The sequence below is a fragment of the Megalops cyprinoides genome, chromosome 14, assembly GCF_013368585.1.
Source record: "Megalops cyprinoides isolate fMegCyp1 chromosome 14, fMegCyp1.pri, whole genome shotgun sequence".
NCBI classification, from domain to species: Eukaryota; Metazoa; Chordata; class Actinopteri; order Elopiformes; family Megalopidae; genus Megalops; species Megalops cyprinoides.
In genome coordinates, this window is record NC_050596.1 from 8,171,411 (window position 1) to 8,197,529 (window position 26,119).

The 26,119-nt window shown below is 45.8% G+C and overlaps 2 protein-coding genes across 4 annotated transcripts; both read right to left on the minus strand.

Moving 5' to 3' along the window:
* Positions 1-5,342: 5,342 nt before the first annotated feature.
* Positions 5,343-19,017, minus strand: LOC118789044 (serine/arginine repetitive matrix protein 2-like). 3 transcript variants are annotated; one of them, XM_036545336.1, is made up of 8 exons: positions 18,919-19,017; positions 15,397-15,542; positions 13,756-13,951; positions 12,767-12,837; positions 9,118-12,231; positions 8,265-8,707; positions 7,455-7,571; positions 5,343-7,067 (listed from the first exon to the last, which is right to left on the minus strand). In XM_036545336.1, exons 1-8 carry the CDS (start codon positions 18,999-19,001, stop codon positions 7,065-7,067), a joined length of 4,173 nt encoding a protein of 1,390 aa, XP_036401229.1. In that variant the 5' UTR covers positions 19,002-19,017; the 3' UTR covers positions 5,343-7,064. The 3 variants fall into 3 exon arrangements, with proteins under 3 accessions (XP_036401229.1, XP_036401228.1, XP_036401230.1); XM_036545335.1 differs by having other exon boundaries at positions 13,756-13,954; XM_036545337.1 differs by having other exon boundaries at positions 13,756-13,954; positions 18,932-19,008.
* A 789-nt stretch (positions 19,018-19,806) lies between these two features.
* On the minus strand, positions 19,807-25,094 carry LOC118789208 (pulmonary surfactant-associated protein D-like). Its single transcript, XM_036545554.1, has 10 exons — positions 25,059-25,094; positions 23,728-23,790; positions 22,918-22,962; positions 22,485-22,658; positions 22,182-22,307; positions 21,351-21,479; positions 21,140-21,255; positions 20,717-20,851; positions 20,485-20,596; positions 19,807-19,811 (listed from the first exon to the last, which is right to left on the minus strand). The coding sequence occupies exons 3-10, from the start codon at positions 22,952-22,954 to the stop codon at positions 19,807-19,809; spliced, it is 834 nt and encodes a 277-aa protein (XP_036401447.1). The 5' UTR covers positions 22,955-22,962; positions 23,728-23,790; positions 25,059-25,094.
* Between the last annotated feature and the right edge of the window lie 1,025 nt (positions 25,095-26,119).

Below are 26,119 nucleotides of genomic sequence, written 5' to 3' on the forward strand. Positions count from 1 at the left end.
GCCAATCGTAAACGAGTACACGTTGTTTGTGATTAGAAAAGCAATACAACATATAACATTTGACGGCTTACACAGAGCTGGACGGCAAGGTCACGGTTTTTTGGTGTGTTTGGTGGAATGAGCGTGACAAAGGGAACAGTTGCGATGCTGTTTTTTTTTTTTTTTTTGCATTTTCTTCTAATTCGTTAGATAATTTCTTCAGTTGATCTTTAACATTGTTTTCATGTGATATTTGTCTGTGTATGTTGCCTAAAATGTAAAAGGCTGTATGAAAATGCTTGTTGAGTAGCTTATTGTCCCCCGTCAAGTGCACGGAGTTATCCCGCTGACCGATCCAAAGTAACGGTCCTGCTGTAACTGGCGTAGCAAAGAGGGTGTGCCAGTCAACTAATACTTTTTTCACTTGATCCAACGTTTGGCTCCTTTAAAATAAAATCGCCCAAAATCTAATTATAGCGCTTCAATCCTCACGTCAACTGGAGTCTCCATCTAGAGTAGGCTATTTGATACCCTCAATGAAACACACCGTTCACGAAAGTCCTGCGTTTTACGCACGCCGGACGTGTTTTATGGCGTCTACCATCGCCATTTACATAGGCAAAAACTCTCATTCTTAATCCAGAGGTGTCATGGTGAACAAAGACATGCAAATCGCAGATAAGAAAGAGTTCGCTACACAGGGTGCAGAAAACTGCGCTCAGACACACGAGGCCGTACGACGGGTGCTCTTTGTTTTAACTTCAGTGAAAATCGAGCTAACTCCACCCATGTGGTAAACCACGACCCTCCGCTCTGTAAGCAGGGCAGCAAAACTGCACAGCCGCAAGCGGTTCCACGCCTTCAGACAGTTACATAGCGAATGTCCTGTTGCACAGTTAAAGTTCACCTCCTTGCACACAGGAACTGGGAAACGGTATACAGATGATCTCACTCTTCCACTGGTAGAATTTCAAAGACTTGTTGTTTGTTTCCTCTTATTTTTTTCGGAAGAACTTGGACACAAAGTGAGCGGATAAAACTTTAAATAGTTCAAGTAATACATACATTAAGGATATAAATATATACATACAAAACACATAAGTAAATTTGTGAACAGAGGACTAATTGCAAAGTTTTCCGATATAGCGTTGGAACTAAAAGATTCCTGTTTTCCGGAATCTCTCCTAACGGTATTCTGTGACTTCACAGAGCCAGCGTCTGCTATACTGATCCCTGAGAGAAGGGAGCATTAATAAAGTGAGGAACAACAAGAATGAGTAAGTGATGTGTGAGAGTGAGTTAGAGAGGTTTTATAGAGAGGGAGAGAGAGAGAGAGAGAGAGAGAGAGAGAGAGATTAATAAGAGGAAATAGTACTGGAGGAAAGGTATTGGAGAATAGAGTGTGTATGTGCGTGTGAGGGGGACAAGAGGTGAGGGAGCGATAAATTTGGAGAAGGAAAAGAGTAAGACAGGGATAAAAGTTTAGGAAGACAGAGACAGAGGGAGAAGAGGGTAGAGAAAATGGATGAGCCAGTAGGATGTGACATGTTTTGATTTAATGCATAACATAACACTCAAATTGTACTCTCTGTGTCATCTGTACACTGGCAATGCTGAACGGATGGGATTCTCATGATGGGAAAACATGGATATTAGATTGGAAAGACTGGGGAATCAAACCACAGGGCAGTCTGTGCTTACTCCCCCTCCATGACATCTTCTGTCTGCGGAGCGCTGAGCACCCAGCTGTCTCTGTCTCCTGCAACAGAACTAAAATAAGAATGGGGAAACATGGCAAATTCTGACCTCCTTTGCTAGAATCAGTTTCCATAAAGTTCACAGATGGGTGGTTAGTCACCTCGCAGCGGGAAGGGGAGTGATCTCACAGTCAGGCAGGCACTGATCTCACAGTTGGGCAGGGAGTGACCTCACAGTCAGGCAAGGATTGATCTCACAATTGGGCAGGGAGTGACCTCACAGTCACTCAGAGACTGATCTCACAGCTGGGCAGGTAGTGACCTCACAGTCAGGCAGGGACTGATTTCACAGGTGGGCAGGTAGTGACCTCGCAGTGGGGAAGGAGTGATCTCAGAGTGGGTCTAACGTAAAGGTACATTCCATTACTTGACTCCCTGACTCCTTGTGTCTCCTTCAATTCCTCAGTGAAAGGTATCAAGGAGGCAATGAAGAAATGCAAGGAGCAAAGAGGGAACTATCTAATCTAATAAGGGAAATGGAACATCCTTGTTCAATTTAAAATGGTCAGTTCTGTATGATGTTTAGCATGGGTCCTCTCCCTCTTCAGGACAGCTGTGTTTTTAACATGTATGAAACGAGTAAGTTTTTCTATTTTTGCTAGCATTTTTTTTCATTTATAAAATATCTAGCCAATAAGCTTTAGAGTCAGATTTGAAATGCTACCTATTCAAAATATTCAGTGCAAAAAATCCATTAGAAATATGCAATTGTTGTCAGAAATTCAAATACAATTTATTTGTATTGAGATTTGTCATTGTCTTCCTTCTATATGTTGTGGACAAGTTTTTTCTGTTCCTGTTATGACTTTACAGTATCAAAATAATAATAATGTATGGAATGTGACACTTGAGTAAGGACTTATGTCACAAATCCTTGAAAAGGTTCCACATGAGGAAGAACTGATGCAGTCTGCATTGGAGAAGACAATGGAGGAGATGTCTTGCGCCCTTCATGTCTCCTTGGAAACAGAAATAGTCCTTACGGTGGTGATCAGTTATTGATTTCTGGTATGGAGGATGTGAGAATGTATGAATTGGAGGAAAGGATGCATATAAACACTTTTGGAATCCAGGCTAAGAGGGTAAAGAATTCCTGCTACTATCAATGCCTGCCAGCTCTTAAAATCTAGAGATGTACAGTAGCTTCCCTTTTTCCTGCAGAAAGATGGCTGTGGGGTGAACACTGTTCATAGCAGACAGAGCAAATTCACTTTTAATTTCCTGTCGAATTTAGTTGAGACTCTCATCTCTGAAGTGCCATCTTGCCATTGGCTGGTTTAGTTTTCAGCGCACACACACAAGTTCGTAAGGTCTTACCTCTTACAAAGACATGGTTTAGCTCTGACACACCAGGTACTAGATGACAGGTTGCAACATTCTAACTTGTAGAATAAGATGCAGAGAATGAGCCACACACCGTTATCATCTCTCTTCGCTCAATTTTGCTGTGACACTGTGATAACATTGCTGTAATGTCAGTGACATTGTGGTCTTCGCTTGCTTAAGGTGGGAGAACAGAAAGTGCATGTGTATAGTGTCTGTGAACTTCTCCCGGGCTGTGTGTGCACAGAGGGGGCAATACAGAGCATCTGAAAGGGGAAGGAGTCACGACCCAGGAGATCCCATCAGGCTTGGTCTGGATTTTACCTGAAGCAAAAGCAAGTCTTTGATACTGCCATGCACAGCTGCGCATATCAACCAATCAGCTGAACCATACTGACACCTAGTGGCAGCAGAGAACACTTCCACCTTCCACTTCCACTTCCAAACTGATTAATAGCAAGCTGATGAGTAGACTGGAAAGGGCAGGTAAATCGGCCTTAAAACCGTGATCAAAACAGAACCAGACACATAGATCTACGACTGGGATTGGGCAGTACTTGTCAGCGCAACCAAAAATTTATGTCGTATTATATCAAGATTCTAAAATGGTTGAGTGGTTGCTCTTTGAGGAAAACTTGCGTTTTTACTGAGACAACGTGCAGAAACGCTCTGGATCCAGTGGTAAATTGATGAAGAGCCAGTCATTGAGCACATGCTGAATCCTACAAGGCCTCCATGTTCCATGTGAGGGTCTGCCTACAGACAGGTGTGTCCACTGACCTCAGTCTGGCTCTCTTGGAGGGATTCACGAAAGACAAAACTGAAAGAGTCATGTATGAAATACAATCTCTCTAAAGTGAACGTTGGTTCAAGTTTCCCAGTGTATGGGTCTGCACCACAACAAGTGAATTCAGCAGCAGGTCATGTAGTCTGCAATGAAATAGGATAGTACAGGATGCCCATGTGGACATGATTACCAGATACGTGACAAAAAAGTACTTGGAGACGGGTCACCAGTTCTGGATGCTTGGAGGCTGGTCATCAAGCCTAAAAGCAGGGCTTTTAAAGCAGGGCTCTTCTGCACCGCAGCCAGTGATCTTCCAGTGTAGAACGCACCAGGGGCCCAGCCACCCGGTCCACAGCAGGGCTTTCCACATTTATTTCATACCCCGTCACTCCATAAATAAAACGTTACAGTAAGGCGCTGAAAGCAGCCTTCAGAAATTTATCAAGAGAGACACCCCCTCAATCAGCATCTGTTCAACATTAGTATATATCACCTATTAATGGGGAAATCTAAAGGACATTTGCAACTACAAAAAAAAAAAAAAATCACTTTCTCTCACTCTGGCTGTTCAGTGTTCTGCTGTTATCACTGAGGTCTCAGAGTAAGTCAGTCACATGGATAAAATCAGAAATAGAACACTGGGATCATTTTAGGAGATTTCTTTAATAATCAACATTGCATTATGTACAAAGCAAACAAAACAACATCCTAAGAACTAAAAAAAAATACTAAAATGCCATTTTATATAAAAAGACAATTAAGCCAAATGTGGTTACATCAGAAGAGTGAGGTTCTACGGGAATGTGGAGCCCTACCTCATAGATGCAGAATTACTAGATTGAACACTGGTGTTCCCACATCCTGTCCAAAATGACATCCTGAATGACTACGCACCTTGGAAACCTGAAATTATACAGGCCCCAGTTTAAATTAATACAGCTTCTGTGATACTCTTTGTGGGCAATTCTTGTCCAGTATGGCTACCCTACTTGCATACATTCGGCTGCCACTCTCTATAGGCGTATCCAATCTAGTACTTCTAGATCTATGCTTTGTATCACACCTCTCTGTATACCGTTGTGTGTAATGTGATCGGAACCAGACAGCCTCCACTATTGCGTCCAAATTAAGCTCTGCCCAGGAACCCCTTCAAGCCTTCACCCTTGAGGTGCACACACCAGCCAGAGGAAGGCCAAGGAAACGGTTGCTGGGCTACACAATCGCTCCTACTCCCACTTTAAAGGAAAGACGTTTTAATCAGAGTTGGGAGGTTCATGTCAGCTGGGGTGGTACAGCACATCTATACAGGGTGTAAAGTGAATGTTTCCTCAGCCTGCTGTGAGGATGGCCTTGTGTTTTATCTGTGTGTGTGTGTGTGTGTGTGTGTGTGGGGGGGGGTGTTTGCAGGTGAATGTGTCTCCTCTATGAGCAGGCATGTGTGTGCATGTGTGCATGCGCGCACACGTGTGTGTGTGTGTGTGTGTGTGTCTGTGTGCACGCGTGACTGTGTTTTAACTGCAGTTATTTTTGTGTGACGCAGGGCTGGTAGACAGCTGCCTTGTGGCACGCAGCAGGGAAAACCAAGAACCGGATGGGGACACAGACCCCACAGGGCTGCGATTTGGAGGCTAGGACGAGAAGGGGAGTGGTCCCTGTGTGGAATCAGGACAGGATCACAGAGCAGCGAGATCCCTCTGCCCACATGCCTGCCACCCTCTATGCTGCCTCAACCACCCAACCCTCCCCCCAAAGCAGCAAAAGCCCAGGAACAGCATTTTACCATTTTCTCTCCGCCATCTTGCTAAGATGTGGAGAATCGGGTGACCCAGGGGCAGGACTACCCCCTAAGACATGCCACAGTCAGGACGCTCTGAGCAGAGTGCTGTCAGAAACAACACAGGAAGAAAAAAAAAAAAAATACAAAATGCACCAAAAAAAACACGGAAACATTACACAATACAGTAAAGATGTCGGAAACATCGAAACATTTTTTTTCTTTGCACAATGCATCAGTTCTTTTTTTCACTTTTTTTTTTTAAAAACAAAATTTGCGGTGTCAGATTGTGGTTTATAACCTACAGATGAATTACGACCTGATCCATCACGCAGCTTCAGAACAATCCTAATCAAAGAAGACAAAAGCTCCAAAATCTGAAATTTCAAACAGACCCCAAGGTGTTGGGAGCAAACGCTAGAACTAATGCGCTGATGTCGGCCTTTATTGGTTTACCAACTATCCTAAGCACGGGCTGCGCCGAAGGACATGATGAATCAGGGTTAATGTCGTCATGGCAACATTATGCACAGGTAAGCCACTCAGCAGCCATCTGATAGGTGGGACGCGGTCCATTACACAGAGTTGCATGCTGGGAACAGGCACGCATCCGGCCACGGAGCTCAGCAATCACTCACACATTCAACTCGTGACTGAATATTTAATGGTTTAAAACAGAAAGGGAAAAAAGCAAAAATTCAATACAGAAAAAAGGGCAAACAGCTAAGCTTAAGTCCTTCACAAGAAACCTTTAATTTTTTGTCTTTCTGCCACCCATTAGATCACCAACAGCCCAATGGTGAAGTGTCTTTGGAAAGCTGGCACCAATCCCCCATGGCCTGCTGTTGTACTGTGGACCATCTAGATATGGGTTTTTCTTTTACCCTTTTTTTTTTAACATTTTACCAGAAAGCACCCACCATTTAAAAGCCTTGGCTACAAACATTCATCATCCTAATCAATAATCAAACCAGTCTAAATTTGGGGCTCTTGGAACAGGGAATGTCTATTTGCCCTGAAATTTCTCTCTCAGACACAGTGTGATACACTCTAGCTCTGTGCAGTTTGTCCTCCCTACAGATAGGGGGCCTCAGAGCAAAACTGGGAGTATTTTGTGTGGGTGTACGGTTGGGTCAGCTGGAGCAAGCGACTGTCCCTCATTTTCGATAACCCGCTGTGGCAGCTGGGGACAGCGGCAGAGGAGCATTTCCCACCTGGACAGGAGTGTCAGGTGAGGCACAATCGCTGCCCCTGCCCCCTCCCTGTCCTTCTCTTTGTCCAAGGGATCCCCGTAGACCACATCCACCCTCCGTCTGGCGGTGTTGAGACCCTGGCGGCACCCGGAGCTCTTTAACAAGGGCCGCTGGCATCACCAAGGGGACGAGGGGGGGTGGAACGGGGCGGGGTGGTTGGGATGGGTGGCACGGGTGTGAAGGGGGTGGGGTTACTGTAAAATTGAGTGAAACAGACACGGGTTCAGTACAGGTTAACATTTCAGGAACACTGTTTGCCTGACAAGTAAATAAAATCAACTGTGTACAGGTAAACGTGAAGGGACTGAATACGGTTTACAACAGCAACAATAGACTCATAATTCACGCACACGTCTGCAATCTTGTCAAATTTCTGCACGCTCAGAGTAATGCAATGCCCCTCAAATGACTACTGAATTATATTATTATATTCACATGCCATTACTGACAGGTCAAACGGTTTGCAGTGACGCAGAAATGCAGACCTGTGAATGGAGAAAAAAGGTGAAAGGGACAAGATGCAGAGGCGTGCGTTAACTCAACAACAAGACTGTGAAAACGTTAGGCTGGAGAAGCTTTACACTCAGGCTGAAGGAGGTTCCCTTGTTCTCCCTTGGCTTCTCGTCATCCTCGTCGTCGGAGACGTGCGGTTTGGCGATGGCCATCTCCTCCTTGCTCTCTGCGATCTTCTTGCACTTCTGCAGGGAGAGAACGGAAGCGCGTCAGTGCCAGTGCAAGACTTCCCATGTAAACCACAGCTCAGCTTCCTTCAAAACAGACCCAACACCACACACCGGGGGCCTAAACCACAATGCAGACATTTCCATATTTAAGCGTGAGCAATGCTAAATCAGAATTTTAAAACCAGAATGAAGTATATTAGCCATGCTCAGAAGACAACTAAAAACCTTTAGAAAGTTTTGTTCTGTGATGCTGTGAGTTTTTTTTCCCCCAATTTCAACAAAATCAAAACTTGTCATTTAATGTGTTACAGAATATCTGTCCCGCCCTGTAAATTTACAATGGGATCTGACACTGTAAACCTACATGGAGCCCATGGACTGTAAACCTGTAAGGTATGCATGAACTACAAAGAACTAAGGCCCCTGAGCTGTAAATCCACATAAGGCTCTAGTGCTGTAAACATACATAAGTACTATAAACCTACAAAAGGCACCAGAACTATAAATTTACATCAGGCACTAGTACTGTAAAAATGCATAAGGCACTAGGTGCTATAAAGCTACATAATGCACTAGTGTTTTAAACCTACATAAGTCACTAGTGCCGTATAAATATATACAGCACTTGTGCTGAAAACCAATGAGACCCTAGTACTATACACTTATTTAAGGGTGCTCCACTCTACATCCCCACAGGTTCCTACTTACCTCTGTGAGCTCCTTGATGCTGATGCTGTTGGCCTTCTGCGTCACCTTCCTCTTGACCTCCTCGATGTTGGCGGTGTTGGGCATGGCCATGGGTGGGGGCTTGTTGGTGATGGTGGGCAGGGCAGGCATGGTGGGCATGGCCGACAGGGCGCTCATGGTGGAGAGGGCGGCGTTCATGGTGGCCACAGCCGCGTTCATGCTCATGTTGGGCATATTGGGCATGTTAGGCATGCTCATGTTGGGCATGTTGGCCATGTTCATGGGCAGGTTCATGGGCAGATTCATGGGGAGGGGCAGGGGCAGGGACAGGGGGGTCGGCACTGGCGTCGGCAAGGGCAGCTGCAGGATGGCCTTGGGCCTCAGGCTCTCGGGGATAGGCACTCCGGCCTTGGCGCACATGGCGGCCGCGTTGGCCTTGGCGATTTCCAGCAGCTGGTCCTTATCTGTGAGGGAAAGGGGACGTGAAAAGCATTGATTACAATTTAGCACAGGTGTTAGAGAGAACCCGAATGGCTAATCAGAATCTTGAAGATTTAAGGGTGTGTATCTGTGAACGAGTGATGGAAAAAAGTACAGACTAGGGCAGGAAGCAGATCTGCATTTCAGGTATGCAATTGCTGTTGCAGCCTTGAAAAGGGCACCTAATCTAGTTAAGTACATTTCCAGTGACATATATAGAGTCTACTAGAAAATACGCACTGCCCCAGATAAAGGTATTTGTTCAGCAAATAATCTCAGGTAACAACTCTGCTCTGTTAACTGGACAAACTACACGATCAACTAAGGACAAATCACAGGTTTGCTAAGAGCCTGGAAGTGCCTTTGGGAGGGGTGAAGGAGAGGGTTGTCTTACCCAGCTCAGTGAGGCGAGGCGGGGTCTTGCTGGAGCTGCGGCGTGTGCGCGAGGTGGACCTCCTCTTGCGGAGGATGAGGATGGGGGAGTGGCTCGGCGTGCGTCTCCACCGGTCGCGCCGATCCAAGGGGAAGCCGCTCCTCCTCCGGCGGGAACTGGACCGCGACCTCCTGGACCGAGATCGCCGGGCCCTGGACCTCGACCGTGACCTCCTCTTCCTGGCCGGAGACCGGGATTTGGAGCGTTTGCTTTTGTCTGCCGATTTGGATCTCCTCCTCCGCGCCGGTGAGCGAGACTTTGATCGTTTCTTTCTGGCTGGCGACCTGGACTTCGACCGTTTCCTTCGAGGGGACCTGGACTTAGACCGCTTGGTTCTAGTTCTCGACTTTGAACGCGATTTCCGCTTTCTAGCTGCAGACTTAGACCTCGACCGTCTCCTTCTGGCAGGAGACCTGGATTTAGACTTCTTCCTTCGACCGCGTGAGGGAGATCTGGATTTCCTCCTCCTGGCCGGAGATTTTGACTTTGACTTCTTCCTTCGACTCACAGACTTGGACTGGGATCGCTTCCTTCGTGAAGATGAGGTGGACCTTGAACGCTTCCGACGAGCAGGCGACCTGGACTTGGACCTCTTCCTCCTCGAGGGCGTTCTAGATCTTGACTGTTTCTTTCTGGCAGGAGATGCTGAAGATCGCCTTTGTTTTGAGGATTTTTCGTTTTTGCTCACTGAGGGGGATTTGGAATCCTCCACGGCAGGAGGCTTGGCTAACGCTGACGGAGACGGCGATCTAGAGCGCTCGCTGTCGCGGTTGGCGGGGGATCTCGACCTTGAGCTCTGGCGCTCATGTGGAGACATATCCTCTGCCCCAGTTTTATCTCCACTCACGTCAGCCTGGCCCAACGCCTCCATTTCAGATTGATCTGGCAACAAGGGGCGAGATTCGGATGGCCCGTCAGACTGCGGTGACACAGACCTGGATCTGGAGGCAGGTTGCTTCTCTCCACCTTCGTATGCACTCAGCATCTTGCTGAGACTTTCAAGGTTATGCAAGTCAGAGGCTGGTCTGGACTGAACATCAGTGGAGGCAGTGTAGTGTGCCGTCAGCTCTGACGGGTCCTGATTGGTCGAAGGCATCTCAGGGGTAAAGCACTTGTCAACAGGACCCCTCTGTGGAGATCTGTTTTCATGGGACTGCTCTGGAATGGAGGCGTTTGCCTTTGAGGTGTTGACTGCCTCCAATACGGGTGCAGACTTTGCCCTGCTGTCGACTAAGAAGGGCACTGGTTTCCAGCCTCCGGTGGAGGCAGTGGCCGGCTCTGAATAATCAGCATTGTGGTCTCCAGACATGACAGCAGACTGTCCCACCTCAACGTTAGCAGAATCCAGGATGGTTTCTTCCTTCACAATGTTTTCTGACATATTCCCATCGTGCGAATGAAGTTCTTCCGACATAACTTCTTTACCCGGTGGTTCAGTCGAGGTTGGGTCTACATCATGTTGGCTTTTGTCAGGTGATCCGGCCTTGGAACCGCTTAGGCCTTCTTTGGTCGGGGAGGAGCTTGCTTCTCTTGAGACAGATCTGGATTTTGATTTGTTTCTATCTGGGGAACTTGATTTCGAATGCTTACTCCTCTTAGGAGATTTAGAACGTTTACCACCACGTCTGGGAGATTTTGACTTCGACCGATGCCGTCTTGCTGGGGATCTCGTCTTTGACCGCTTACTCCGATGAGGAGATTTTGATTTAGACCCATTCCTTCTTGGTGACCTGGATTTTGAGCGCCTCCGCCTCACCGGCGACCTAGACTTGGAACGGCGAGATCGGCGTGGTGAATGAGATTTAGATCGCTTTCTTTTCGGGGACCTGGATCTGGATCTGTTCCGCCGTACTGACCTTGACCGTCTGTTTCTCCTAGACCTCGATCGTCTCAGTATGACGATGGACCTGGATCGGGTTCGCCTGGTCCTCCTGAAGGACCTGGACCGGGACCTTCGGTGGCGGGAGCGGGACCGCGACCTGGAGCGGCGACTCCGCCTGACTGAGCGAGACCGAGATCGCCGGGTGCGCCGGCGAGACCGCGACCTCTTCGATCTGGACTGAGAGCGCTTGCGTCTCGACAGAGATCGCGACCGTGAACGGCGCAGACGCACAATGGATCTGGATCTCGTCTGTCTGCGTCTGACGGACCTGGATTTTGATCTCCTGTTCCTGGTCCGAGACCTGGAGTCTGAGCGCCGTCGCCTCTTGGTGGAGAGAGATCTGGACTTGCGGCCAGACCTCCTTACAGAAGGAGATCTAGACTTGCGCCTCCCAGAGCGAGACCTAGAGCGCTTCCTCTTAGGGCTGCTCTTCCTTCTAGAGCCAGATCTGGACCTCCTCCTGGAAGAGGAACGGGCCTTCTGGGAATCGAGCTTTCCCGATGTCCGCTTTGGGCTCACAGAGCGACTGCGGCTCTTTTTCGCCGGGGTTTGCCGAGACGTCTCTCTCTTCACCTTCGAGAGGGAACGTGACCTGGACCGCGATCTGGAGCGGCTTCCGCGCTTCTCTTCGCTTTCCTCCTCGCGTTTCCCGTTTGTGTCCGCTGTGACGTCCGACTCCTTCTTCGCTGGCTCTTCCCTATGCACGCTCTCCAGCTTAGGAATTATATCAGGCAGATCCTGCGCTTTGCAAAAACCTGCCTGTTCGCCGTTGTGCTCTGCACCTCCCATATCTTCCACAGTTGCAGAGTCCTCCCTTTCAGGGGAGGAGGGCACACCCTTCTCGATGGGCAGACACGGTGTTTCTCTCACGTTAGGCTTTGAGTCCTCGTCCTGGTCTGCAACGTCCATGGACTCACATTTGACCGAGATGGCCTCAGCTGTGGGCAGGGGTGACACCCGCCCCGGGTCCTTCTCTGTGGAGATCAGGGGGGACACTGTGGCTGGCAGTCCCGAGGGGGGCCGGGATTCTGCCTCAGACTCTGTTCCGGAGGCTGAAGTGCTCTCTGAACGAGAGCGCGAGGGAGACTTCTTCTCCTGCTTCTCCTCCTCCTTCCTCCTCCGCTTTTTCTTCTTCTTGCTTGTATGCCGCTTTTGCTTCTTTGCCTTCCCGTCACCATCTTCGCCTATAGGATCTGTAAGGACATTGAGACAGCTGAAGGTCCACATTCAGCTGCTTCCAATTCACAGGTCTACAGTTTTGCAGATGATCACTTCAAAAGTCCACTTAACATGCAAGCTGTCTGTTCTCTACACCACTAACTTTATGAATCCTTCTTAAATGTACAGCCTTTTTCAACTTTTAACTAAGAGCAGGAACACAAGTAACCCCCCCCTCCCCAAATAAAAACTAGCAGGTTACACTAATGTAACTCAAAATTAACATTAATGCTTAAATTCTACGTATCTAAATTACACCATCAATCTTCATACACCTTGAATACTCTTTGGCCTCTTTTGGTCTAATAGTCCAGTTGGAGCAAACCCTCCCTCTGTTCTAATTCACAATTAGCTGGTATACAGTCCAAAGGCATAGATGGGAGAGCTCATCATTTATGAGTTAGAAGCAACCTTTTGACTTGTATAAATTTATACAATAGCTATGAACTAGTCAAAAGCTGAGATGCCTGCAGGGGCAGTGTTGTGTCTCCTTGCTCTTATGGGACATGCCTGAGAGCGGGGTGCTTGCTGGTTCTTCCACCACCTCCGCCTGGTCATCAGCTGGGGCTTCAGTCTTCACACTGTGGCCAGAAAGAGAGAACCAGTCATATACCCTAATCTCCTCATTTCTCCTCGGCACATTAAGGAGGTTGTGAAATGGATAACTAAATAAATAAAATGCCTGAGGGTACGCTTTGACTGGGTTAATATGAAACCACTTCAACTACCTGTCAGTATCGATCATTATCCGAAGCGCTACCACACGAAGTAAATTGGTAGATTTGTAAAATATAGCCTAAGCTCTTTCCTTCAAATCAAATACAGGCTGAGTAAAAAGATGAACATTATGGGCATAATATGCAAATGTGTTCAGCAGAATTCATATTGCTAAATGTCACCAAAGGCCATTTCACAAAATTTCAACAGAAAAGAAAAAACAGCCGCTGATTTTGATGGACTGACATTAATTTCACAAAACTAAATATTTTAAGAATCAGTTTCACATTAGAATACCCTCTGAAGCTTATACTTTCAAATTTAAAGTTTCTCGTTAAGCAGAACTATGCTGGTGCAGCCAACCAGGTTGATTTCTATTCTTTACAAAACTAAGAGCGAGGAAGAAACTGAGAAATTAATTAACCTATCAACTGACCTATTTGAAAACATTGTCCAAGGATGGCACCTGACTCTGAAGTTGTGTAAATAAATGACAGCAAATGGAGGGGTTTAATTTATGGGGCTGGGAAACAAATCCTGTCAATACTCTGTATAAAAGTGTGCTAAGCTTGACTTGTAACCCAAAGGTAAAATTACAGACTGGATTCCTAGATGAGGGCATTGTTGTCCCCTGATGCTACATAACCTGAATTCCTTCAGTAAGTATAAAGTTGAACAGATATGTAAAAACAAAAGCCATAAAGACCCTGATCTTTTCTGGACTCAGCAGTGTGATCAGTGACACAGGACGTCAGGGTGATACAATCGGCAGGGAGTCTCACCTGGTCCGGCCTCGCGCCTCTCCGTCCGACTCTGCCCCCGACTCAGAGCTGCTCTCCTTCTCCTCCTTGCGTTTCCTCTTTTTCTTCTTGCTCTTGTGTCGCTTGTGCTTCTTGTTTTTCTTGCGCGGGGTCTCGCTGCCCTCCTTGCCGGCCAGCTCCTCCACAGCGGGTGCGTTCTCGGAGGCCTCACCCTCCTCTGCTGAGACACCACCATGCGCTCATCACTCATTCATGCAGCAGGGATACCGCCTTTTATGTGGCTTTTCTGCTTTTTTTTTTTTTTTTTACTTCAGCTGACATTTTCACCCCACAGATTTAGAACAGGGGTTCAATTACAAACACAGAACAACCAAGAAACCAGCCATTTAGAAAACACAACAGGTGTACTAGGAGACTGGTTATACGAGCCTACACGATTTTCAGTTCTTTCCTTTTTTCCCCCCAAGGGAGGGTGAAGGTTTGGAGTTTCCCCCCACCACACTCTGCATTTATTCAGTATATGGATTTTAAAAGTAATTTTATACTTGTATGGGTTTTCCATACATGCTAGCTAGCTACAGCTAGTTAAAACATTAAAATACTTTGAACTAGAGGAGGCTTAAGAACAGTTAAATAATTTCACAAGCGAGGTTTATGTAACTCTGGAGAAGTGTTCATTTGCATGTGGCTTATTTTTTTAAATACATTCATGTTTTTTTCCATAGTAAATTCTGCAGCAGAAAATGGACAAATGGAATTAAACTCCCTTAAGTGTTTTGCTTAATGAAGGAAACGCTGTGGGAATAAGAACCTCTTCTGTTTTTATGCAACTTTATAACTTCTGTCACATTCAGATGGACATGCCTGCATCTCTCTCGTGGTAAACCAGTAATGCATTTTCCATCTATTCCCCATGTTGGGAACTGTATTTCATTGTTTTCAGTTAATGCTGCTGTTTGAGATTGTCCTCATTAGACACCAATGGAAAACATTTACCTGCAGAGCGCTTAATAATGCTCAAATCACCGAATGGAAGTTTGGTGTAGTTCCAACAAGTCTACCACGTTTTTTCTGTTCAGAATGTCCTAACAATGCTACATCGGAACAGCGTGAGATCTTTCTTGTATGCCAAGACAGATAGTACACAGTATGTAGCACATATTTTCTTTCATGATTATTCCAAACCAGATTATTGTGTCCTCCTCTATGAAGGGGCAGAAACAGCCGTTGATTGACTGGGCTTGCCACCTTGAATTTAAGTATTGTTTGGATTCAAATGATTAGAGTGGAAATTACAGCCTGAGAGAAAACCACTTCTTCCTTAAGCTGGAACAATGGAAACCTTGACACAGGTCATTCCTTCACTTCAAACATTACTGATGCTCCACCCTCTAATTCAGCAACTCAGGCACTGATCAGTCACATCCACAATGACATGCAAGAAATCTGCCCCTGTACAAATAATGCAGACATATTCTTTCTCCCTTCATCTCAAAGAAATACATACGGTCATGAGTGTGAATACTTAAACACGAGTTACAATAAAAGCACCTATGAGCGCATCTGAGTCTACAAGAATGAGTCAATGGACAGAAATCCTTCGGTTAACAGCTGTGTTGTTCTTTGCACCTAGAGCAGGTCCCTGATCCCAAGCTCACTTACCTATTTGTGCATTTCTGGCACGTTCCATAGCTTCTGCTGCGTGGGGGGGTGTGTTAGTCTCCCCCTGGCTCTCCATTGGATCAGCGGCCTTCTTTCCCAGGCCAGAATGAGACACGCCGCCGTTGGGATGCCCCTCACTCGTCACTCTGTGGGAGAGAAGAGCCGTTAGCCCAGGGACCTCACTGATGACACATCACAATAAATACAAAGGCATCAAGTATGTCTGTGAACGTGTGGCCATGAGTATATACACAAACTACATGTGTGTTTATACGCTTGTTAGAGTGCACGTGTATTCTGAGTAGATGAGAGCAATTGCCCGTGTTAGTGTATGTTTAAGGTGTGTGAAGGTAAAGGTATGTGCAGGTATGTGTGGGAGCATATGTGTGTAGCTGCAGCCGGCTGTCGATCTCCACAGGTGCCCTGAGACCTATCATCAGCTTCTCTTAACATATCTAGCATTTTAAACAGGGGCTTCACTCAGGATCAACTGCACTGAGAAGTTTGCTCTCATACTCAACAGAAAACAAACAAGAGTTTCACTAAATTATCAAACTTGGCATGGAGAGAGGAACATATGAAAACATATCAGAGCAGCCACGGAGCGCAGAAACATTACATTTGCTTAGCAGGTGTACGTTCTTATCTCCAAGTGTTTTACACATCTTTTCAATTTTACATGTTATCCACTTATACAGCTGGGTATTTACAACAGGAAAGTCTCACTCCTCTGCACTGTGCCACACCGCTGCCCACACTAATCTGGCCACAAAGCTAGAGGCTACCTCAATGTGACCTGTGACAGGGGCTGTCCTACTGGCCTTGCGGGGGGGGGCGTCCATGTTGCAAGCTCCTGGGACGAACTGACACGGGCAAGATGAAGAGTTACTGACACTGCAAGCAGGCACCACAGCTCTACTCAGCTCTCGCACAGGACTCTGATTACAGGGGCTTGACCTACAGTAGAGGGTAAAGCCCAGCAAACGTTCACGCACGTAGGTCTATTCATATATCAAACCAGCGCATAAAGCTGTAATGTTATCTCTCACATTCAAGCCTGCTGCGGGTCCCAGGAGGAGGACCCCCTCCCTTTAGACTTAAAACATCACCACTGGACATCTGTACTGGATATGTTTTTATTCACACCATACTGTCAGTGGATCAAAGAAGGTTTTCTGTAGGACTTTTCAAGCACGCTGGCAATTAAGACCAGCTTCTCCTACCATGCTCAGTCAATCAAAAGACTTCAATATAGACTTCTTCAGCAACTGGCACTAAGCCTCAACAAACCTCACAAGGCACCAATATATGAGGCTTCAGACTGACACCTGTGTCTCGCAAGCATCATATGCACAGTTTGAGTCTGTGAGTCAATTTCAAAAGTAGGAAAAATAGCACTAAGAAAATCCACCTCAGTCAAGGTTCTCGGATTAAGACTGTGATGTAAATTTGAGAGCCTGAGAATGACTTAAGATTGTGATGTAACTGTGTGCCAGGGGGCATTCCAAAAGTAAACACACAGGTTCCAGTTTCACCGCTGCCCACTGTTGATGCACCATGTTTATTAAAGCCAACATTCGAATCGGATAGCCAGCCAGACCCTTTATTAATAACCACAGGATCAATTTGTTTGTCAAAAACACTGCAACAACATGACAATTCACAAGAACAAAGGAACAACACAGAAGACTAAAAATACAACAGAGTGCAGCAGAAGGACAGAAGAATCATAAACACATGACAACTGCACCACGCACTACTGCATAATAAAAGTGCTGAAGATCAGATCACCATTAACTGCATGAATACTGCGAATTACTGACTCACCCACCCACTGTCCTCTATGGAACACAGCGGTGCTTATTACTTTTGATCACTTTCTGATTGGCTGGATCACATTTAAACATAGACATGCATATATAAATGCTTCCTCGACACCAGAAGGTGTGCTTTGTTGTTCACTTGCTGCAGGTAAAAAGACTGAGCTACCGAGCTAACAGTAGAGTGCCGCCGGCAACCCCCCTCCCCCCCGCCCAATCTCTGAACAAACTAATTTAGAGTGTAGTTGTGTAAGACAAAGACCACAGGAAAGACCCCCCCAAAAAGCTGGCAATTCAGCATTATAACCCGACCGTTCATGGATCTGTACTTAAATCTAAACCCATGCCTTTGACGCTTGCTGGCGCCAAAATTATATCTACGGCTAATTTCACCGTCAGCTGCTTCGAGTTGTTTGGGACAACGCTGAAACTCTTTCCAGGGAACCAGAGAGTGTGGCGTTACCCAACACCGATCTGCGGACTGCTTAATATATGCTGTAGCCTCGCTAACGTCTGAGTGATTTTAATTACCCGGCAGTGGCAGATGAATTACGAATGATTATAGTCCACACAAACATATAAACCACTTGCGCGACTTGAATGACCGCTTCGCCGATTTCGGCCTGGACTTGTAGTAAGATAGACCAAACGGAACACCGGAGCCGTTTGGCCAGTTAGCCAGAGTTTTCGTTTACAGCAGGAAATCTGACTCTTTGAGCTGTATTCGCGATCGGCCTCTAGGCTGCTAAACGTCTCTTTTGAACTGCATTACCGCAAACCACCTGCACTTAACGATGTCCGAAAGCGGCATTGCTGCGGCCTGCCCAGCGGTCCCACGGTCTCTCTGGGCTGCACTACTGCGCACCGCCTGCGCGGCTCACCGCGGCGCAGTCCTCGCTGTTAGGCCCGGAGCAGACGCGGGGTAGCTGTGTACATTTTAACACAATCACAGTTCCATGCGGCTGCCCAAAATCAAATGCAACGATCAGCTAACTTGCGATTTAAAACCGCATTACGATAGCCACATTTGAAACCGCGTTAACTAGGCAGCTAACTATTAATGCAATATGGCGCTAAAACGGTAGCTTGCTAGCAAGATCGTGTAGGCTGGCTAGTATAGACAAAATATTGAAAAGTGGGCGCAGAACTCGCACGTCTCCGTTTAAAGCCAGTGTTTCCTGACACTACAAGACACAAATTCATACGTTTGGCGATGCGACGATAACTACAATACCACGGTCGCGCTAGCAAGTACGCTGCCAGGATGTATTCCTTAAATGAATAAACGCTCCCATAATGGTTTCACGGGCAATCTACCTAGCCAGTGTGAGTGACTGGCTAGCTGCTATTAAAAAGTCGGATTTCTTGAAACCCACTCCACCTTCTTACCTAGCCAACTTCACCTAACTAGCTATGCACCTTCACCGCATCCATCGCTAGCTAGCTAATTAGCCACTATGGAAACTACTTAGCAGCTTATGTAACCAACTAGCTTGCCAGCTAGCTGTGCTCTTAGCAGAATTAGCTAGTAGGCTAACGTTAGCTACCTGCAAACACAAAAAGGCATGCCGTTGTGTGCCATCGCACCGGCCTGCGCGTCCAACTGCTGAAAATCACACCACGAAAATACTCCCTACACAATTCGGAGTGTTTGTCTCTCGATCCATGTGCAGTTATAAACAGCTACGAAATACATATTTACCCAGTAGGCTGACCTTCGTCTTCAATTTCTTTGATTTTATTCATAACGAAATCCCGGAAAATTTGTTCGATGTTGGTCGCCATGACACTGAGAGCGAGCAACGAGGTCCTCCGAAGTCCCAGAATCCCCTACATGCAGGAAGACTTTGCCATACCAGAATGCACTGTACACTTCAGGGACGTTCCCACGCGTCCGATACACCATAACACTGTTCTGTAATTAATAGATGAGCGTGAAATAATCAACTTCTTTGTCTTTACGGATATCAGGTTAGAGAAGACGCTGCGCATATGCACTATGATCATTGTAGGATCCGTCAATCTACTCACTGTGTCCGTTGTTGTACCATCCAGACACAATACAGATCAGTGGACGAAAGAACCGCCGCTCTGAGCAAATGCCCGGGAATCATCAGTTTACTACGGATACCCTAATAGGACATTCTTAAGAAAACTCTTGTTTTCATTATCAATTTACAGTACTACATTTCAAATCACACATACATTTCAAACCCCTGAACTTAATCAAACTATCATTAGTTTACTCATTCAAACTAGCTTAAAGCTATCATTCAAATTAATCATTTTGGGGTATGTATGTATACAGTTGGGTTTTAATTTGTAAGTGGAAAGTTCAGTTAAAACATACAGGGTTATTTGAAGTGTTTTGCTTTGATGTGACAATAAATACTACCACTACTGATAATAACAATAATTCATTTTTAATTGTTTCTGTCTCATGTTGAAAACAAAACCAAGAACACATTTTACAACATTTTACTGCATTTATTATGAGGCAGATTATGATCCACTGGAAGCATAATCATTGGAAAACAATTTCATACAAAATTGGCAGTTTTTGATGTAAAATGAGAGATGATTAAAGTCTTCAGGCTGAAAGCGGGTAGGAGCAGATGAAGGCTCTTGAGAGTCCACAGTCAACTGCACTCCACCACCCCTCATCTGTAAAGAGACACCGATAGATTCACGCACAGACCTCCTCAATACGCAACACGCTCACACTCCTCAACACCCTACACACATGACACACACGCTCGCCTCTGTACCCTACTACAACGAGTGTTAGCTTTTGCAGACTGGTGAACCTCATCCTTCGACCAGGAAACACCAGGAAACTCATCTCTCAAGCCTTGGCCCCAATTTTCAGTTTTTTTGCTGCTTCTCCATTTTGTGTGCAACTCCACTGCTGTCCACTCTCCTCGTGCCAAATGGCTGCTCAGATGTTTTGCAGAAATGTTTGCTGGGCCGCTTGTCCTTTGATTCAACAATAATCAATATCTATTGTTCAATGTTCACTTCAAAGCCAGGCATGCTGAACTCTGCCCAGCTTCCCTGAGGACATGCCGATCACAGTTTTATCATTGTGCTTTGATTACAGTATCTGTGCTCAGGTGTGATAAACCCAAGCTGTAAATGCAGATTGCTGTGAGGGCAATTTGTAACTGTTAATGAATCTGTAGACTTAAATGTACTGTTTCATAATGCTGACTGACTCTGTGAGGTTATGTAATCTGTTCAGCTCTCATAAACACGGGGAAAGTCTCACCGATGCGGAACATCTCCACACATTTCTCACTGTCCTTCCGTGTGCTGGGATATCCAGGCATCCAGTCGCTATAGCTCCAGGGCGAGCCATCTATCCACTGAAATTTATCCACCTGTAAGGCACACACACAGATACACACACAGGCATTGACACAGGCAGACACACACCACAAGAAGGTTTAATTATTTGGGATGCTGTGACTGGCAGCTGAGGGGGAGGAATCATGACTGACCTTCAGAGCTGCTCCCAGCCAGGTCAGCACAGGGCCATTGCTTGCCTCTGTTACCATAGAAATGAGGCGAGTGTGCAGGTCAGAGCTTGTCACAGAGGCCAGGTGTCCCCCAGGAGAGAGCTGTTGGCAGGTTGCCTACAGGACACGTATAAACACTCTGTCAGGATAGACACACTGATACACTGACAGATCCACATACACACTCTCTCAGAACAGATACAGAGCTTGTTCAGTTGGTTTTCTTTCCTCACAAATGCATTCTAGAGTATACTGGTAGCTATGGTGGAGCAGTGTAGGAGTATGTACGCAAATCTTATGTATTTTCAGTGTTTCAGACAAAGTCATTATGCAGTTTTTCAGTTTGGTGTTCAGTAATGTGTGGGTGTGTTTTCTATGTGTGTGTGAATGAAAGGCAATATGAACCTCAGCTTGCTCGAAGGTCTGGGAATTGGGGAAGAAGGTATAGCATTTTTCCATGATGATATGGCCTTGACATTTCTGTTTGGACTCTAGGGGGCGCATTGCTGCTCTTGACTCACCTGAAACACACAGAACCACAATACTGGCTATATCGGTACAGCTGATAAGAATATTTTGCTGCATGCTGTACACAAACAAACACAAAAACACTCACTATTCAGTAAGTTGGTTCTTGCCATCTCTCCTATGGGCTCCACCATAAGACCAGTTCTAGGGTCCACCAGAATGGCTCTGGAGTTCTGGGTACCTTGCCTGAAACCATCCAGGGAGGGGGGGACATATACTGAACACAGAGAGAAACAGTCACTACTTTAACACAGCATGGAGATACAGTCACCAATGTCACACCGTATGGTGATAAATTCACCACTGTTACATTACATAACATTATTGACATTTAGCAGTGTAGCATATCGGTTAAGGAGAAGTACTTGTAACCAAACGGTTGCTGGTTCGATTCTCCACGGGGGTGCTGCTGCTGTACCCTTAGGCAAGGTACTTAACCCACAATTGCCTCAGTAAATATCCAGCTGTATTAATGGATAACATAAAAACCTATAAAACCCATAAAAACCTGTAATTGATGTTAGTCACTCTGGATAAGAGTGTCTGCTAAATGCCAATAATATAATGTAATGTAAAGCAGATGCTCCTATCCAGAGTCACTTACATTGGTTAGAGTTTTTTTTTTTTTTTTAACAATATTACTCATTTATACAGCTAGATATTTACAGTAGGAATCAAACTAGCAACCTTTTGGTTATGAGTCCTAATCCTTAACCACTATGCTACACTGCCACCCCCGCTGTAATATAGCACAGAGGCAAAGTCACTGCACTAACACAGTACATACACACAGTCACTATTGTTATACAGCACAGAGACACAGTTGCTACTGTGACATAGAGAAGCACTGCCAATATCGTAACACAGAGCCATCTTTCCCACCCCTCCCTGCCCCACCCTGTCACGCCCATGAGCTCACCGGGTCCCAGGTTCCTTTGCATCTCTCCCACAGCGGGTTTCTGCAGCCCAGATCTCAGGTCCACCAGGACCGCCCGGGAGTTCTGTGTGCCTTGTCTGAATTGGTCAGTGGATGGAGGGACATAGTCTGAGGAGAGTCAGTGAGAGGAAGAGACGCACTGTTTTTATCACGCACGCGTGCACGCATACACACACACACACACACACACACACACACACACACACACACACACACACACACACAATGCATACGCATTCAAATACACTCACGCACACATATCATTAGTGAAGGGCTTAAACGTACAGTCGCCCACCCTCCGGTCCATCTCGCTGACGTAGTTCTGGGGCAGGCCTGATCGCAGGTCCACAATATGTGCGCGTGAAGGCTGGGTGCCCTGCCTTCGTGCCTCCACCGGAACAGGGCTCTGGACCCGGACTGAGCCGAGCACATTGTTCGGCAGGGGCAATGCGTGGAGACCTGGACACAGAAGCAGACAGCCGTTCACAGATCAACATTTGGGAAACCCACTAGCATGCTTTTTATAACAGGATTTTGGGGAAAATAAAGTGGAGAGTGCAGCAGTGTAAAGCGAGCAGAGAGAAAAACACTGGAAAGCATTGGGAGATAGTGGTAACAGAAAGCAGGTGTAGAAAGCAGCAGAAAGTCACTTGTGAAATATACAGTGTATATATATATATATATATATATATAAATGAAAAGACGCATGGAGTCCTACCAGCCGCAGCCAGGATGAGCAGAATACCCCTCAGCATCCTGGACACTGTGGCGAAAGGAGATTTGTTTTACTTCATGTCAAAGGACACAGGCAGCCCATTCAGACGGCCACTGCATACTCTGACCCCTGCCCTTCCTTCACCCCACACAAGCTGCATATAGTGTAGGATCCATCAAAGCTCCTGTCTACCTCACTGCCTCACACCATTCTACCATTCATCCTCACACCATTCTACCATTCATGCCCCACACCATTCTACCCACTGCCCCAAACCATTCTACCCACTGCCCCACACCACTCTACCCTACTGCACCACACCATTCTACCCCACTGCCTCACACCATTCAGCCCCACTGCCTCACACCACTCTGCCCCACTGCCCCATGCTATTCTACTATTCAACCCCACACCTCTCTGCCCCACTGTCCAACACCTCTCCACAGAAGGGCCCCAATTCTCTTCAGTCTTACAGACACGCAAAGCTTTCCTAACATCTCTTTAACATTGTACTAACGTCATCACAACCTCTGAAAGCAACAGAAGCGCTGAGGGAACAAAGCCTCTCTCAAAAGCCAACAGAAATAATCAAATACCAAGCTACTATTATTATTAATGTTCACAACTTCCTTTCCAACTACCAGTTTACATAAATCTATTATTACAGTAATCAGCTCTGACAGTTAGTCATCAACATAGGTCAATCTACACAATCAATTAATCTAATCAAAAGTATTGTATAATAATATATCATTTCAATCACACATTTTTATAGTAGTGACTCTGTGCTGAGCGACCCTCAGTGAAACTCACCTGTGTTGTGTGCTAAGCTGTAGACTGCTGGCGGTTGAGGGATGAACACAGGACTGTACTGGTCTGAGCGACACACAGACAAAGGTGTTTAATAAGTATAAAGTGTAGCTTGTAAAAAAGGGAGGGGCCACAAGCTCAGCAAGCGTCTCACTCTAACGAGGTTTATCCAGATTCACACAGATAATTCTGATAGTTTTTATGGGATACTAAATTCATAAACACGCTGGCATTGATGTCAGCAAATATATGACCACGTTTATTAACCACTACAGAATATGAATGTAGGTCTCAAGCAGTAGATGTGGCGTTCACATATTCACAAATTATTCTTAGATTTTAGTAAACTGGTGTACTGTCAGGTTCAGCTTTTTGGGATGTTATTAAACCATCAGGTGTGAACACTTATCAGAACTATAGTTATTTGTCCATAGGACAAAACCCAATCAGGCCACAGAAAGGCCAATAGGCAGAGTGTGTACGTATGTGTAAATGCAGTGTGTGTATGGTGTGAATGTCCTTTATGCATGTGTGTTCTGGCTGTGAGTGCTCTTCCTCTGTTTCTATGGGGACTTTGACCCTCATGTCAGTAACTGATAATGGCAGAATGGCAGATCTCCCAGAAAACACACAAACACTGGACCAATGGCTATGCCAGGAATGTGACCCCTTTAATGACCCTGTCCAATCACTGCCAGGCACCATGGTAACTAGAAAGTGATCGAGGGGTGAAAGTTGGATTGATCCGTACAAGGTTAGAGTGGAAATACTGAGTCAGATTAAGTGTATCTCTTAATCTGATAACATTCATTAGTGAAAGAAGAAAGCACTAACACACTTCTTAAAGTGATAGCCTTTAATTCAGTCAGTGCCATACTCAGTCAGTGCCAAGTCAGTGAGTCAGTGACCATGCAGGGATACTCCTGGTGAAATTTCCATGGGAGCACTCACTGCATGGGTACATGCTAAACTAAAGCTGATAGTATCTGAAAAATTAAAAGTGACATGCAAGCGTGAGCTAAAGTGGATTGAAGCTGTTGATGCCTGAAATTGCGATTCCTGTTGATTTATTCCACTGTCAATCAAAAAACACCCTACACTTATTTGTAATCTGAACCTTCCCATACAAAGACACACACACCTTCTTTCAGCAAACAGAGGCAGGCATCAAAAAAAAGAATAGAGCTTGTCTACAAAAGAGTTTGACATGAATGTATACAGGACAATGTTGTGCTCACAACACAACCCAGAGTTCTGAGACATGGCTACTGATCTTGCAGTAATGTTGACGGACCAGTACTGATTTAAAATTGCACATGTGGAGTAATACTTACGTGCATACACAATAGGAGATGTCTGTTTGCTTTGAGCATCAGAGATCCTTCTGCGTACCTCTGGGACAACAGTGGATTTCACTAAAGGCAATGACCTCTCTCTCACCACTGTATGGCTGAATGACAGAGAATAAAGCCCCCCTAACCTATCTCATCACTGCACTGTCATAGACATAAGACATCTTTACCAACACCAGTCTCTCCCCCTCGTATTTAGCAAAGAGTCGGAAATAATGATTACATTTTTTTTCTCAATTTCACTTTTCCATTATTACTGTTTTTTGGATTTCCTCCAGAAATAGCACCTTGTGCCGTATCCTGTGACAGTTTGACTACACAGACTGCCACGGCAAATAAAAGCCGATGAACTGAAAGGGATCATCTGGGGATGCTGCTGTGATAAATATATTACTGAATGTATATTAAAAAGATAAATATTGATAAGGAGGCCAAGAGAGGCAGAGCAGATGGGTCTCTGTAGTCTGTCTGATTGAAAACATGGTGGCGAAGCCCAGGAGGCCCACGATGCTCTCACCATGTTGCTTTCATGTTGTTGGAGCGTCAGAATGTATCAGTGACATTAAGGTAGTAGTTTTTTTTTTTGGTAGGAATTTGGATACGACTTACTCCCCTGCTGTTACAGTTAGCAGACGCTTTTATGGCTCAAAGGAAAATCAGATCTGATGAGGAAATGAATACATCCTCCCGCTGAGCTTAAAATATACAGCGTGCTGGGATCAGGATGTTTATGGCTGGTTTCGACTGAAAGAGACACTTGTTTTTCTATTGATTTTAGGTATGTAACAGCAGGGGGGGTCTTTCTGATAACAATGTCATTGCTGCAGAGGGATTGCTTACAGAGCACAACCTGTTGCTAATGCTCAGACAGCACGCTGCTCCAGAGCAGGGCAGCAGGAGGCACTGCTGTGCATATGGGCTTCACTGTCCATCGGGTTCTGATCACTTCCTGGCAGCTCTCTGCCGGTCTGTGCCTGGAATACTCACTTTGTCCTGCTGGGGGCAGGTGTGGCATGTTGCTGGTAGGTCTTATGTCTCAGTAC

Excerpts from the sequence above, each read along its gene's own strand:
- LOC118789044 (XM_036545335.1), bottom strand. The coding sequence starts at position 19,001 with ATGGCGACCAACATCGAACAAATTTTCCGGGATTTCGTTATGAATAAA. Across the intron at positions 15,543-18,918 it reads GACGAAGGTCAGCCTACTGG|AGTGACGAGTGAGGGGCATC; the intron begins GTAAATATGTAT and ends TCTCTCCCACAG. Across the intron at positions 13,955-15,396 it reads TGCCAGAAATGCACAAATAG|CAGAGGAGGGTGAGGCCTCC; the intron begins GTAAGTGAGCTT and ends GTGGTGTCTCAG.
- LOC118789208 (XM_036545554.1), bottom strand. The coding sequence starts at position 22,954 with ATGCTGAGGGGTATTCTGCTCATCCTGGCTGCGGCTG. Across the intron at positions 22,659-22,917 it reads GCTCATCCTGGCTGCGGCTG|GTCTCCACGCATTGCCCCTG; the intron begins GTAGGACTCCAT and ends TTCTGTGTCCAG. Across the intron at positions 21,256-21,350 it reads AAGAACCAACTTACTGAATA|GTGAGTCAAGAGCAGCAATG; the intron begins GTGAGTGTTTTT and ends TGTGTGTTTCAG.